Below are 16,627 nucleotides of genomic sequence, written 5' to 3'. Positions count from 1 at the left end.
GCTCTCCATATACTTCGACGTTTGAAATCATTATCAAATTTGGAACAAGGGCAGATAACCTTATCTGTTTAAGGGGTCACTAGAAAAACTCAGGGGATTTACTTTGATCCTATTTTTAAAAAAAAATTCTCTTCAAAACGCATCAACAAAAATTAAAAACTCAAAGACGAGGCTGTAGCTAACTACCTGACGGCAGCACGGTTTGTTGAAATTCGTAGAAATAACGAAGCAGGAGGAAATTACAAGCAAACGCACCGAGCAGCCTCGCAAAATCTGCTCACAGCAGTTTGGGAAGAAAATGGCAGCAGCAGATGACATGTCAACATCTCTATATTATGTTTTAATAAGTTATATTGAACATAACAGAAGCTAACAAACATAAAAAAATATACAGTTTACATACAAAGGAGTGAGCAGAAGTATATTTATATTAGCCCACCCCTTCTCCTGAAGCCTAATTCCCATCACTTCTTATTGATCAAAATAATTATTAGTTACTTAAAAATGAATGTATCCAACAACAATTCCTGCAATTCCTTTTTACTTTAAAACCTTTGAAACTTGTGACAGTTTTCTTTCAAGATTAAACAGCTTCAAACCTGTTTATATGTTGAAGAGAAAAAAATGGCGATCATGTATTTTGCAACACAGTTGCAAAATACAATATCAATAAACATTTTCACTGAATTGAATTGATTGAATCAAATTGAATCGTGATTAATTGGTTCAGAACTTTATAAATCGAAATTGAATCAATTTAGAGAAATGGCCATAATACCCAGCCCTAGAACTGCAGCAGTTGTCCAGCAGGGGGCAGCATTGTCTTTCAAAAAGCTACAAAATCTACCAAACAAACATCTGAACTAAGGTTTTATTAAATTTTACAAATCTACTTTTCAATAATAACATTTATCTTATTACTTGTTCAGGTTCTTCCTCATTTTCCCATGAAGATGAAGGTCGTCCCCCCCGAGGCTCGAAGGCAGCCATCCCTCCCCCGATGTATGACGACTCAGACAGGCCTCGCTCACCGCCCATCCCGACCAGCTCCTTCCTGGCAAACATGGGGTGCGTTTATGTTGTTTGATTTTAAAATGAAAACAACTTCACAACTAAAGTAGCTGATCCTATGCACTTCCTACAGAGGCACCGTGGCTCATAAAATCATGCAGAAGTACGGCTTCAAAGAAGGTCAGGGTCTGGGGAAGCAYGAGCAGGGCCTGAGCACGGCGCTGTCTGTGGAGAAGACCAGCAAGAGAGGTGGGAAGATCATTGTGGGCGACGCAGCAGAGAAACGTGAGTGCCACAAAGATGTTCCTCTCTCTTTGTTTTGTCTCACTCTGTCTGCTTTAAATCATTTCATGTCAGCTGAGACTGATCGTGTTTCATTTTGTGTCTGTGCAGCGGGGTCCAGCCAGTCAGGCGGTGCTGAGACTTCAGGTTCTGCAGGTTGGCCTCTTTTTTTTTCCTCACTCGTTATCAATACACCATGTTCCAAATTATTATGCAAGTGATATTTTTTTCAGATATCCCTAAATGGTCAATGCAAATGATAGTCAGTATAATTTTCAAGTCATGAACTATTTGGAGTAAAAACCAGACTCTTGTCCTTCACTTTGCTTCGTACGAGGGTCTGGACTCTTGGCTACAGAGAAGCGATTCTTGCTGGAGGCGTGGCCTCTGCTGAAGTTTAAAATGATTGGATCTGTTGGCCGCAATGTAGGTGTACGCCAGCTCCGCTGTGAAGGAGGCTAAGCTAAGAAGCTAACCAGAAATCTTGTGCGCCTTAACAACCCTGCTGAGAGGAGAGAAGTACCGAGCTGAATGAGACGGCTGTAAATGAGAGCAACAGGCTTTGTCAGACAAATGAATTTTAATTTGGGAGCCTTATCAACACGGACTGGCTTCATTCACTTCCTCCACTGCTGTATGTGAATCTAACTAGCAGACACTGCGCAGAACATCGGCATCATTCAAAACTCTTCCTTCTGTTTGCCGATTGGCCCAGATAATATAAACTACAAGCAGACACTGCACATAAAATCAATGTTCTGTTCTCTGATTGGCCCGGACAAAAATTCTCCTGAAGAAATCCTTGTCTGTGGGAAAAATCGCAGCAGGAGCAGTGAAGGGAAAATAGAATTGAGCAGAACTGCGTAGGAAGGCAAGGGCCAGGCTAATTAGGAGGTCACGTTTACTAAAATCAGAAGCTTTTTAAATCAAAACATCTTAACAGACCAAGTTACATGTTAACATAGGACCTCTTCTTTGAAATCACCTTCACAATTCTTGCATCCATTGAACTTGTGAGTTTGTGGATAGTTTCTGCTAGAATTTCTTTGCAGATGTCAGAATAGCTTCCCAGAGYTGCTGTTTTGATGTGAACTGCATCCCACCCTCATATATCTTTTGCTTGAGGATACTCCAAAKTTTCTCAGTAGGGTTGAGGCAGTGCTGGGCGGTATACCGTTTTGTACCGAATACCGGTTTATATTTTTGTTATGAATTTTCTGAATACCGGACATTCCGGTTTAAATAGCGGAACGTTTTGTCGCGGCCATCAGTGAACTGTTGTTTCCTGGGGAACATTTTTCCTTGCTGCACCGCTATGTGTTTTAGCATGCTAATGTTTGGAGCAGCTAGTTGCAGCAGCGGGTGGCGATTCCGCTGATTATGCTGTATTGACTGATGTTTAAAAACATCCCGTTTTCGCCGTCGCTGAATGTAGTAAACACCTCTTCAGTGACGTGCACAGTTAGATTTAACACGGTTAGTTAATATGGAGACGTTATGCTGATGGAGACTTAACGTGGTTCTATTGTGAAAAGCCCGCAGGAAGTAGTTCGTAGTGGAGTTGGAATTGACTGGTGTGCAAGGTGAGTCGGGCTGATAAGCTTTAATAAATAACAAAAAACAATAAACCCGATCATAATCTTTTCTTAACCCTCCTCCTTCACGACTGGACCAAAATGCATGACTACTGTCTGCAACCACCAGTCAGAGAAAATAAACACAGAGGAGGGAAACAGTGACATAGACAGAGTTACAGTAAAAGAAAAAAAGTCAATAAGCAGGGTTTGTACATTTTCTTATCAGCTGAGCTGTGATGAAAAGAAAAATACCGTCAAATACCGTGAAACCGGTGAAAATATTGAAAATACAGTGATATAAAATTTCGATCATATCGCCCAGCTCTAGGTTGAGGTCAGGGGAGGATGGTGGCCACACCATGAGTTTCTCCCCTTTTATGCCCATAGCAGCCAATGACACAGAGCCATTCCTAGCAGCATGAAATGGTGCATTGTCATGCATGAAGATAATTTTGCTACGGAAGGTACGGTTCTTCTTTTTGTCCCATGGAAGAAAGTGATCAGTCAGAAAATCTAWATACTTTGCTGAGGTCATTTTCACAACTTAAGGGACCCTAAAGGGTCCTACCAGCTCTCTCCTCATGATTCTGGCCAAAAACATGACTCCACCACCTCCTTGCTGTCGTCTCAGCCTTGTTGGGACGTGGTGGCCATCCACCACCCATCCACTACTCCATCCATCTGGACCATCCAGTGTTGCACGGCATTCATCAGTGAACAAGACTGTTTGAAAATCAGTCTTCATGTATGTCTGAGCCCACTGCAACCGTTTCTGCTTGTGAGCACTGGTTAGGGTTGGCCGAATAGTAGGTTTATGCACAACAGCAAGCCTCTGGAGGATCCTACACTTTGAGGTTCGTCGGACTCCAGAGGCACCAGCAGCTTCAAATAACCATTTGCTGCTCTATAATGGCATTTTAGCAGCTGCTCTTTTAATCCTATGAATTTATCTAGCAGAAACCTTCCTCATTATGCCTTTATCTGCACGAACTCGTGTGTGCTCTGAATCAGCTACAAATCTCTTCACAGTATGATGATCATGATTCAGTTTTCGTGAAAGATCTAATGTTTTCATACCTTGTCCAAGGCACTGCACTATCTGACGCTTTTTGGCAGCAGAGAGATCCTTTCTCTTTYCCATATTGCTTAAAACCTGTGGCCTGCTCACCTGGCAAAGTAATCAGCACAGGTGTCTGAAATTAATTATAGTGATTTATAGAGCTCTGAGACACCATCCATGAGTTTAATGGATCATCAAAAAATTAAATCATTATGAAACTTWAATCCAATTTGCATAATAATTTGGAACAGGGTGTAAATATCTCAAACTTTGTCTTTGTGTGTGTTTACCTTACAGTCTGATCAGCAATATTGTAGCTAGGTCCCGTGCACAGAATGTTTAATCTGCTTCAAATTCACATCAAAGCTGCAGTCGACCATCAGCTGACTTTTTACAAAGATATTTTGCTCACCTCAGGATGTACAGCTCTTACCTTTACAGAATGTTAGACCACAAGTTTCTCTTATTGTTTCTCCTTAAGAGAGATTCCAACCATTTAAGTGGAGATTCATGGAGAGGGTYTAAACAAATATTATCTTACCTGTTGTAGATCGCRTTTTGAACAGCCTCATTTTGGTTTAATACTTTAATTCCGACAGAACTGATGAGCCGTCTTTAAATAGTCAAGTATCAAAGATTTCCTGGTGCTTCATTAACATGTTATTTCGTAGACATTTACAGAGCCATCACAATTTTTTATTTATTATTTACATGTGAAAATACCAGCAGCAGCTATTTGTAGCACTTCCAACTTTGTAAAAAGTTTGGCCATAGCAGCCATGTAAAAGTTTTAAATAATAACATTTAAATGAAACATTATGACATTTGTAAGTTTTCTTTTTTGTTTTAATACATCAAAACCAGCTTTGGAAGCAGGTCTGCGTGGACCATGTTGATGAACTTGTCTGAAAGGAGCTGAGTTTGATTTCCTACAACTATCACATCTTAAAAATTTCATAGGGATTTCATRCAAACTCTTGGTGTAAAACCACTGAAACTGCTGTCAGATTTGAGATTATACAGTAATTTAATGAGAAAAATAGTCCTTCTGGAAGTTGCCCGGGCTGCACCAAAAGTGCTATAGCTAGCTGCTACTGCTGTTTGCACTTGCAACTAACTTTACCTCTTTTTCTTTTTTGAATGAATTATGAAAGTGTTTCCATGAAGCACAGGCTTTTAGGCAGGGTTTTGAAACACAGCATCAACACTTTAAGCCCCCTTGGAGCAGAGATTGTGACAAAACATAACAGGTACTGAAGCTGTAACATCRCTGCCCACCTCCTCTATCCAGACCAGCACAATTTATTCTTTACATCTTCCTCTGGCTTCATAAAATCACTGTCATCCTGACGTGGCTTAGAAAGTTTAGAGAATTTACGTAGCGTAAAAAAAACCTCTTGGCAAACCCAAAAATCGKCACGGTGCCCTAAGGGCGTCAGTTTTTTTAGGGGTAGCCATTGCCGCCCTAATCCCCTTAGTGGTGCCTCTGCGTGTTGGAACGTTTGCTTCTAAATTTGCTGATCTAATTGTTTCTTTTTCTTTTCTTTTTTTTTTTTTGATAAATTGAGTCCATATTTGAACAAGACATTTGTTCTTTTCTCAGACTGATTTCCAGGAATACCAACAGCATTTTTGTACCTGAGTGACCCATTTAGAGTGATGTCTGAGCCGTGCTTTAACACAATCAAACTTTATCCTGAAGCTAACGGACTTCATTGTGTCAGCCAAGCTCAACACATGAGCTGAATTGTTCCATTTATCACACGGTCCGSGTWAAGCTCCTCGTCTTTATCGGAGCCATAAAATGCAGCCAAGTGTTGCACGTGCTGTTTTGTTAAGGGAACAAAAATGTGACTAACGTTATCTTTTTTTTTTTCTGTCAGCGGACGCTTCCAAGAAGTCCGACGCGAACCCGCTTACAGAGATTCTGAAAAACCCAACCAAAGTGGTTCTGCTGAGGGTACGTCTCATTCCTTCCATKAAACCAAATAGAACATGATTCAAGACGTTGGTTTATGAAAATGTAAACAAAAGCAATAAGAGTTTCTGAAACGTTTGTTTCATAGAACATGGTGGGCAGAGGAGAAGTGGACGAAGACTTGGAGGGAGAAACAAAAGAAGAATGCGAGAAATACGGAAAAGTGGTTAAATGTGTCATATTTGAGGTTAGAGGAATAAAGTTCTAYCACCTAAAGTGATGAAACTCCATGATCTAACAAAGAGCTTCCTTCTCAGATCGCAGAGGTACCGGACGATGAAGCCGTCAGGATCTTCCTTGAGTTTGAGCGGGTGGAGTCGGCCATTAAAGGTCAGTGTTTACCTGCTGCCCCAAGACTTCAACTTTATGTAACAGTTTCATTTGCGCCCCGCGATTGTGTAACTGGTCTAATAATGTGGGTGAAAGTGCATCCCGATCTAAATGAGTTGGCCCAGATCCAAAAACAAGGTGAGCCTYGGCTCCCTGTGGGGTTACGTCACATATGTGGCCCAGCAACCCAGCCGTGTCCCAACAGCACCGATAGARCTGGGCTTACATCACAACTCACAGAAAGCAGGACACGCTCAATAAATGTGTTGGGCCGTAGGATCAATAGAAAGTAATGMAAAATAATTTCTTACAGCTGGAACAATCTCCTAATGATATTTTGTATTGTGGATTTATAAGACAGTAAACTAGGTCTAGTTAAAATGAGGCAAGTTGAATAAATGGGACCATTACAGCCACCTTTTAAAAATATATTTTATTCATGTTTACACAAGCATTTGGTTGTTTACCATTCAATTTGTTAATTTCTACCCACATATAAAAAAAGCACCCTTGGACTGTCCCAGTGTCTGTTCCTGCCATTTTATTTTGAAAGGAATATGAAGTGGAAACTATGGTCACAGGTGAGCTCAGTTTACAGGCTTATTAAARAAATATAAACCAAGTTAAATCACTCACTGCCACAGTAAAGTTTTTGCTCAGGTAAAACTCAATGACTTTTGTTTTTTCAAAATGCAGAGAACCCTGAAACAGATCCCCAGCTTGCTGACTTAGCTGCAGCACTCATTTCTGTTCTCATAACCTCTGGTTCTGCCGAGCTTTGGTYGAGTAAACTTTAATTCACCACAATCAAGCAAAAACACAAACAGGAAATGATCCTTAAATCATAAAGCAGCATCTGAGATTAGTGCTTCTTAAGAGACCATCAATGCTTTGTAACAGTTTGTTGTGTTAAATCTTCTGCTGCACGAGTAAATGACAAAATAAGAAACACTGTAAGAGTATTGAATTTCTACAAACTGCTTTTATGTTGTTTATGTTTAGGTTGACCAAAGAAGATAGAATAATTAATGAGGAATTCAGTGTTTTTGCTTCAAACGCCCATCGATTTTGTGTATATAGAGTTTGCACAAAAGCAACACTGTTAACACTACCACAAGGTGGCAGTAATAAACCAAGTTTTTTCCAAATCACTGTAGTTCTCTTCCAAGCAGAGGTTGCMATTTTTAGCACAACACCTACCCAAATAAACTGAAGTCTGTTTCTGTCACGGTTTTATTTGGAAAGAGTTGGAAACAACAGTTGTGGGTGAGCTACACCTTTACCGCTAGAACATGTGCACATCCCTTCATGGTGATGTGTTAATTTGGTGGAAATGTAGGAACACAAATACCCCCGGCTCACGTGTTTATGTGAACCTGCATCCTCTGTTTTATCAGAGTGACTGGACTTGTATCAGGCAAGCTGTATTCTAGGGAAGAAATAAATTGAGTCTGGACTGTATCAAACAGAAGTAAAGGAAACTTGTAAGCTGAACTACGTAGCTAACCATAAAGAGAAATGGTCACGGATATAATTGGTGTTTCCAGTGGGACCAACAGTCTGGTGGCTGTGTGYGTGTGTACACAAGAATTTACAGCTTACCCCAACAGGAAATGAAGTCCCGTTTTACTGACTCTGACACGTTTGTCTAATATCCCAGCCTCGTGATGAGGCGCTTCAAACTGACTTGRTGTCAAAGAAATCTAAAGGCAAAGGAAAGGCTTCAGGAAGTCAAAGACAAAATGTTGCAGAGAATTTCATATCATATAGAAATAAATATACAACACTGGAACAGACTGTCACAAACATCCACAAACAAAGGTTTCATACTGTTGGCTTTTCTCTGGAAAGAAAAACTCTCTTCAAATAACTTTGAATAAATACCTGAATTAATTATTCAAGGTGTGCCTGCATACTTTCCTCCCACAGACCAAAACCATACATGTTAGGCTAATTAGTAATTGTCCTTGGTTATGAATGCCTTGCCTCTACGTTTGGTAAGTTGTATGTGTGGATATGTTTTGTCCGTTTCGTGTCATCATTTTAATGAAAGTTACTGCAGTGCAAAGTGCCGGTGGATGTGGCTTCCTTCCACAGGGTTCATGCAGGGTCTTAAAAAGTCTAAAAAAATTTAAAAAAAGGTCTAAAATTTGAAAATCTAAATTTTAGGCCTAAAAAAGTCGTAAAATGCCCAGGTTTTCATCCAAGGTCTTTAATTTTGTCAAGTCTTAATTTTTTTTTTTTTTTTACTTCTGATCATTCCCAGAAGCATTGGCTGCATAAATAAACAGAGTAAAGCTCTGTAATCAGAGGTTGACTCGATCTGTCTTCATGAAGTGCTAAGTTTGCTACCGGTCCTGGGGTCGGATTTATAAAGCTTGCGTACGCACAAAATGAGCCCAAAAACTTGCGTCCGCCACTTTTCAAGCCAAGGTTATAATTTATAAAATCCAAACTTGAAATGAAAATGTGCCTCATGCCAGTTTTGACTCATGCGTACGCTCATTTTGGAGACAGGAAGCTGCGACACAGATGGTGAAGTGAGGAATTAGAGCCACACTGTGTAATGATTTCTCTTCATAATCACACTTGGATTTTAGATAGACTTTAGCTTTCTTAACAGTATAATTTATGCTTCTGCTGCTGAGCCAKAAGGAYCTTTGAAATAAAAAAACTTAAATCTTTAATAAAAGTTCACACATCTCCATTCATCTCCTTCCTCCTCACGATGAACTTAACTTTATCTGACTTGTTTAATTTTATTTATTCTTTTATCGTCCTGCAGGCTCTGAGAGAAAATTTATTTGAAGCTGAGTTTTGATAAAAACCATTAGATTGCTCAAAACATCTGTAAACCTGCAAAATGAGGGAAAATCTGCATCAATTACAGACAATCTGTTCACGTGAGCAGCTGTCAGCACCTGTCATCCTCCAGACGCAGGACGGAGCGCGTGTATGAGCCATTTGCTTTTTTTTTTTTTACTATGATCAGCTGATTGATTTAAAAACATCTTAACATTCATGAGGTACTTTGCATTGACTGTTTATGGTTGAGTGTGGGCGTGTAGAGGGCAGAACCTGAGGCGGGACCTTGTGCGCAAATTCTGAGATGAAGCTGTGATCTATAAAGGGAAGATGCGTTGATGACGAAGATGGTTTTATAAATCTGAATATTTTTGGCGTACGCCATTTTCACCTTTTGGCCATACGTTCACTTTTAGTATGGTTTCCACGCAATCTTTTATAAATCTGACCCCTGGTCTGTGGTTAAACTACAAATCCTGTGATAACTGCAGGCGAAAAATGGCACACTTCCATGTTTTTGACCTCTTTGCTGCTACAACCCCCTGCATACGGCGGCTTGTTCACCTATCCAAAAAACAAAGAGGTTCAGCCACWGCTTGTGGTTTAAACATGGGAAAGTGTGTTTTCAATGAGACTTGGCTGATATCAGTGATTTTTGGCCTTAGTTGGAAGCGATCCACAGCAGTYGATATGAAGGTCTCATAGATATGATTCATTAAAAATAATTTAGTGTTCTTGTATTAAAATTAAATATTCTTTAATAGCTAAATTGATAACAATAAAAGGTTTTTATATTAAATTTTCTGGGATAATTTGAATGTTTCTGTTAATGCATCTGTTTGGTCTTAAATATAATTCCTAATGGTCTTAAAAGGTCTTTAAAAGGTCTTAAATTTAACTTACTGAAACCTGCATGAACCCTGTTCCAACAAATTAGACTGAGATGATCTCTGACCGAAGACTCACAGAACCGATCYAAATACCCTTCACTGACAAGGTTAGCTGTGTCAATGAGGACGGAACGACTGCTTTGTATCTTATTTGTCCTCARTAAAAGAGTGTTACCTCATCAGGATGTTTTTGTAGAAAACAAACCTTTGTTCAGAGAAATGACACAGATGTCTTGTTTTCCACATTTTCCTAGAACAGGTTAACAATAAGAAACAAACTGACTCGGGTGTCTTGGTTTTTGTTYTTTGGGTAAGCTGCGGTAGCTGTATGTAGAGACTTTATTGTGGATCTTTTATCTGTTTGTTTTTAACATCTATTTCCTCTGCAGCCGTTGTGGATCTAAATGGACGTTAYTTTGGAGGACGAGTCGTCAAGGCCTGCTTTTACAATCTAGACAAGTTTCGGGTTCTGGATCTTGGCGAGCAGGTCTGATGTCACCAATGGACACTATGAGCTCACATCAGCTCTCCGTTTGTACATAATTATCTTTTTTTTTTCGTATAAATATTACCTAAACAGCAATGTTTATGTGTAACCATGAGCCCATCATGTGTTTCTTTCTTCATGTMAAGACAAAATAAAAGGTGTAAACCATAACCTGTTTACGTTTTTATGTATCTGTGGAACTTGTAAACATCCTTTAATCTTCCACTTTCCAAGAAACCTCRTTTCACTGTATGAAATTTGTGACATAATTGCTGAGTTCTTTGGTAATGTTATGATATCCTCTGGGTGCAAGAGTCCCAACTTAGMCTTGCTGATTTATAAGAAGGGGACTAGGACAGTAACGTAGCCTCATTCAAGCTTATGTAAGAGTGCCAGGAGGACTCTGGGGCTTCCAGTTAACGGCATCCAAAGACCTCCCATTGGAGCAGCTTTAATTCAGATCATTGAAACAGGTTGATTGTTGGAGCAGAAATAAGAAGAAAGACCTAATTAACCTAATATTCCTGCTGTTTCTTGTATTCAAGTCCACTTAAATCACAGTCATCATCGATGTATGGTTTTCAAAACGTGAATAAAAAAACCTTATTGTGTCTGAATGTTTTGAGATGTACAKTAAGACACCAGGGTCAAATTAAACRTGCTGAGCTTGTAGTATCATTGGGTCACTGACTGGCCTTGGCAGCCTATTAAGCCCTGACCTACATACCAACATGCATAACTTTAACATGAGCTTGGAGTCAACACAGCTTGAGTGGAATAAGTAAGCWCATCCACAGCTGCAGAAGGTATAAATACCTTGTTTTGCAGGAACAGTGTGCCTCTGAAATCTATTAGGGTTCTATCATGTTGGTACCACAACACCATCTTCATTGGACTCCAGTTTAGGCTTTGATTTACTCAACCACTGCCCATTCCATGGTTATTCAAATCCCACAGGCCTTAAGTGGTCCTCCAAATGACAAACACTCACTGGACTCTTTATTGGGTACACATTGTACACCTTGCTAGTACCATGTTGGACCTTTTGCCTTAAGAACTGCTTTAATCCTTAGTTTTTGATTCAACAAGGTGTTGGAAACATTTCTCAGCTTTTGGTGCTTTTTTGCTCYGATAGCATCAGGCGGCTGCAGATTTTTCCTTACGACTGTCACTCGCTGGGTATTCTTTGGACCATTCAACCCTAGATKGTTKTGTGTGAAAATTCCAGTAGATCAGCAAGTTCTGAATCACTCAGACCAGCCACACCACATTCAAAGCCATTAAATCATCTTTATTCTTAGTTCTGATGCCTGATTTGAACTTTAAGTTGGCTTCACCTTGTCTACTTTCTTAAATGAGTTAAGTTGCTGCCATGTGGTTATACATAAGAGCTGGCTATTGCAATTGAACTAGTGTACCTAATAATGTATTGAGTGTATAATAAGTCAATATTTTCCACTATTATTGAATCTTATGATAATAAAAACAAAACCTATATTTCTTCTTGTTTTCAACAATTCAATGCTGCTCTTTTCTTTGGTATAATATAAGCCTAAATGCATGTTTTTTTCCCGCTAAGTAATGTCAGTGAACGAACTAGCAGAGCCTTACCTTTTAAAAACTGAAAAGGTGGTGATAAATGTTTTAAAAAAACCTTCCTGCTGTATGTTTTTTGTTAAACATTCAAGAATCTGCAAAAAAAAAACATAGCTACATGCTGTAAAACAAGCCKTTCTCTGACCACTTATTTATTTATAAAATGACACTATTAATGTCATGACGAGAGTACTACCCTTTTGTTCTCAGTTTGTGACCACTTGATTTCTTTGAGTCAGAATGGATCTCTAAATTACTGTTGTCTAGAGATTATTTTTGTACATCTGTCTTTTTGTTTACTTATTCTTTAGAAAGTTTGCTTATGATTATTGTTCTTTAACTTTCAGACAATGGCCTTCTTTGTTGATCAAAATGGCCCAGTTGCCGAAAGAGTTGAGCAACCCCAAACCATAATGCTTCCGCCACCGTCCTTTACAACATCATGTCATTATGATCAAATGTCTTTGTTGACCAAAAAGATCTTTGGTTACTTAAGTGAAACTGAGTAATCTGGTCTTGGCTCATATGCGTTCTTCTGACAAACTTGCCATTCTTTCAACGCTTGTACTAAACTAATAAGTACTTMTTATTGTATGGTACAAGAGTTACTTGCAGATGTTTGGTTTCTTTGAAACTTCTTGTGCTGAATTTGACCTCTAAAACTTTCTCTCAAAGAGAGCTTCTTTCATCTTGTACCAATAACACTCAGCTAAATAGTGTAAGGGTCACACCGAGGGGGAATAAACATTTCCACTTGTTTTTGATCCTGATCTCAAAAGACCTTTCTCAAAAGAGACATTTTATTTTCTTTAATAAACAAATAATAATGTTCTTTATATTTTTGATTTATACTTCCTTTTAACTACAAGTTATTATCATTTTATAAATCAAAGTTATATAANACTCAATATAATCGCAGTATTGCATTCGTAAGGGTCACCTGAGAGGGAATGGACATTTCCACCTGTCTTTGACCCTGATCTCAAAAGACCTTTCTCAAAAGAGACATTTTATTTTCTTTAATAAACAAAATAATAATGTTCTTTATATTTTTGGTTTATACTTCCTTTTAACTACAAGTTATTATCATTTTATAAATCAAAGTTATATAATGAAAAGAATGACTATCTTCTTACACTATAATTAAGAAAAAGAAAAAACACAAAAGAATATTGTTCCAAAAACACCAAGTCWGTCGTTAGGATCAAAAGTTTAAAAAAGTGTCATCCTTGAAGCACATATGGAAATGTTACTAAAATGGTATAAATTTTATGATCTTGATTGAGGAATTCCAGTATTTTTGTAAGCATTGCTCAAGTTTTTGCATGTAGCAATATAAACAAGAAGTCTCGAGGGATRACTGGAAGTGTTGGAAAAAGTGTTAACACAATACAAGCCTTTGTGAGCATGCAATTTGTTCAAGTTCACGAGGTGTCAGTTGCAAAAAAAAAAAAAAACTAAACAAGTATGGCTCGTTTGAGTTCAGTTGTCAAGAAATAACCTCTTCCTAAAAATGACTTGGCAGTGTTGACTCAAGGTTTCAAAGTCACACCTGTAATAAACACTTCTGAAACAATGTTGTCCAGGAGAATCCGAAGTGGAGATGTTTGGCCACGACTTGTTTGGCAAAAAATCCTAATGCATCATACCAGAACCGACAGTTTGGCTCAGCTACCATGTTTGAGCCACTGAGTCAACCATGAACTCTGTGAATCAAAGTTTTCCCAAGTTAAATGTARGGCGTCTGTCTGTTTTCCACAATTACTTTAGGTTTCAGATGCTAAAGCCACGGAATCATGAGGTGTATTTAGTTTTTAACACGTAGTTTCGACTGTTGGGCTTCGCTTTTATAAATAAATAAATAAATAAATACAGTAAATAACACTGTGTAACATGTTTCTATTCAATTTGATATTATTGAATTTCAGAGCATCGGAAAGATGGTTTTTGAAAAGAAACCAGACACCCGAAATCGTAGCAATAGAAAAGACTGAACTGTCWTGTCAGGACTGATAAAGTAGAGCTTGCTTGACTGCTTTAAATAAGAGCATAAAATAAAACCTATAACTCCAAACCTAAGCAGCCTGACACAGAATGGATATGATAAACTCGAGATTTATTTCAATTTGCATTTAAAACAAACTAAATGCAACAGTCGATCTATTTGTTTACATTTTTCATAGAATCTGAAATGAGTGATTATTGCTAAATAAAACTGTGTAGTGGTGGAAAACTAAGTCTCACTGGAGTTTTTGGTACTACGTTTTCATGAAGAATGCACAGAATGTTCTCTGGGGAAACTGAATGCTACCGGAGCAAATTTTAAAGTTTGCTTTGGAAGCAATCTGTAGATAAAGCCTTAAGGTCAGTTTGTACTCTTGCATTGTACTCAGGTGTTTTTACACATTGTGTATCTGTGGACTTATTCCTGAACTATGTAATCCCCAATCTTAAGCAAATTCTAATATTTATATGTTCTAAACTAAATGTTCATTACTATGACTTTAGATCCTCAACCCTCTTTTCGTAGTTTCTATCCMTCTATCTGTCATAGGAGAAACTCCCTAACGTACAGTAGACATTTCTTGCTTTTAAACCCTTCCTTTTCACATTTAAATCATTCAGTTGGGGTAGAACTGCAATGCTATGATCTGAACCCCCCTTATTGTAACTCCACAAGCCCCTCTTTCACCCTTTTTCTGATGTGTGTCTCAGATCAACTCGTTTTTAGGCTGTTTCTTTAGATCTAAACGAGGCGCTTCACACCCCCCCCCCTTTCCAGATTCTATTTTGATAGAGGGCTTACGACTATATAGCAGTGAAGAAAGGTTTTGTTTACAAATCATTTAAAAGATGTCAAAAAGCTAAGACTTACCTATCTCCAGYCTTACATGTAGGAGCCAGAGGAGAATGAAGACCACCAGATTATATTTGGTAAGTCCAGACTTCATTTAGAAGTTCTGTTGCAAATACTGTGATATAAGAGTTCTGAAAACATGGTAGAAAATAGAGAAACTGAACGAGTTGAAAAATATGACTCAAACAGAATATATATGCAGTATGTACTGTACACAGCACTAGGAGAGAATAAATTCAGGTTTTCTGCACTCCTATACTCCAAGTACACAACAAAATAAGGGCTAAAAATATGGATTTTGCATGATATGATCCCTTAAATCAGAGATCCCCAGACTTCCTTCTATAGCAGCCTCCTGTAGTTCATCCAGAGACTCTAAGATGTTCCTTGGCCAACTGTGAGATATGATCTCTCCGGTCAGTTCTTGGTTTGTCCAGAAAACATCCTTACCAACTGCCCAAACGTTTGAATGGCTCACCCTTAGAGGAGCAGCAACTCTATACTCTGCATCTTTCCTGAAAAGTTTAACTTAAAAACGCCGGTCTAGCTGTTCTCCAGAGGAAACTTAYTTCAGCCACTTGTAYTGTTKATTTYATTCTTTGAATCAGTTGCCTATTGACTGTAAATGAAGAGCTCTGCCAACGCTCTCATTACAGCAGACCTTATTCCACCTATTAATCTCCTGCTTCATTCTACAGACACTCATCAACAAGACCTCAGGATACTTGATCTCCTTAACTTGGCGCCATAGGGATTACGGCCTCAGATGTTTCACGCTGCCCGGCCGAGGTGTACGTCCTCCTGACCATTCAGCCACAGAGAGCTGCCTGTGTCTCCATGCTGTCTCCTACGTGCACAATATTTACACCATCTCGTTCCATGAGTTCTTCTCCACATGACTAACAAGTTTACGGAAACTGTTGTAGATTACAGTAATATAYAAGTAATTTTAAATTGTCGGCTGTTAAGTGGAAGTGGAATCCTCAAGGCAGGCAGGCATGGAGAGCCTCACAGGGTGGCTCATATCTAATGTTCACAAAAGCCTGGGTACAAACTAACCAAAACTGTGAAAAACAAAATGGCAAATACACAAAGTATACAGCATATCGTAAATATACTTTTTTTTTTTTTGCTTAAAGCTTTGTTTCACATTAAAAAAGAAAGCAAAATGATGGTAAATGGACTGTACTTATATAGCGCTTTTCTATCCATCCAGGACATTCAAAGCTCTTCACACCACAATCTGTGTCCTCATTTACCCATTCACACAGCACTCTATAGATCTCCTACAAAGCTAACATGTACAATCAACTATGGAGCTTAATCAGTGCCAATCACATTCATACACTGATGGGACACACATCAGAGGGATTGGGGGTGAAGTGTCTTGCCCAGGGACACAACAACTGAGACAGTTGGAAGAGGGATTGAACCGGCGACCTTCCGGTTCCAGGATGACTCCCCTAACCACTCTGCCACAGCCGCCCCAAATGCATGCCAATACTACAAAAAAATAAAATGCCTTGCTTCAATGTTTTTTGATGTGTAAAAGTATGTTCTTGAATGCTTTGTACTGTSCTTTTCTTACACTTTGTCAAGTCTCAAAATCTCAAATATTTTTATTTTTAAAATTGTATTCTATTTACACACCACGTTGTGTTAAATTAGTGGACGTCAGTCARTGTAAGTTTCATTAAAGTCTAAAAACTTAACCAAATGTTTTCCTGACAAACACTTTAATTACTCTGCTTCAG

At 38.6% G+C, this 16,627-nt stretch overlaps 1 protein-coding gene across 1 annotated transcript in view; it reads left to right on the top strand.

Moving 5' to 3' along the window:
- Window positions 1-11,033, top strand: part of rbm17 (RNA binding motif protein 17) — a gene marked incomplete at its 5' end in the record, with an annotated part of 21,946 nt that extends 10,913 nt beyond the window's left edge. The window contains 7 exon segments of the mRNA XM_014018461.1: window positions 930-1,068; window positions 1,145-1,296; window positions 1,405-1,449; window positions 5,814-5,890; window positions 5,997-6,095; window positions 6,166-6,238; window positions 10,323-11,033. Coding sequence (XP_013873915.1) covers window positions 930-1,068; window positions 1,145-1,296; window positions 1,405-1,449; window positions 5,814-5,890; window positions 5,997-6,095; window positions 6,166-6,238; window positions 10,323-10,426 — 689 coding nt within the window. The 3' untranslated portion in view covers window positions 10,427-11,033.
- Window positions 11,034-16,627: the final 5,594 nt, after the last annotated feature.

Source organism: Austrofundulus limnaeus, unplaced genomic scaffold (genome assembly GCF_001266775.1).
Source record: "Austrofundulus limnaeus strain Quisiro unplaced genomic scaffold, Austrofundulus_limnaeus-1.0 Scaffold193, whole genome shotgun sequence".
NCBI classification, from domain to species: domain Eukaryota; kingdom Metazoa; phylum Chordata; class Actinopteri; order Cyprinodontiformes; family Rivulidae; genus Austrofundulus; species Austrofundulus limnaeus.
This window is presented reverse-complemented; position numbering and strand designations above follow the sequence as displayed.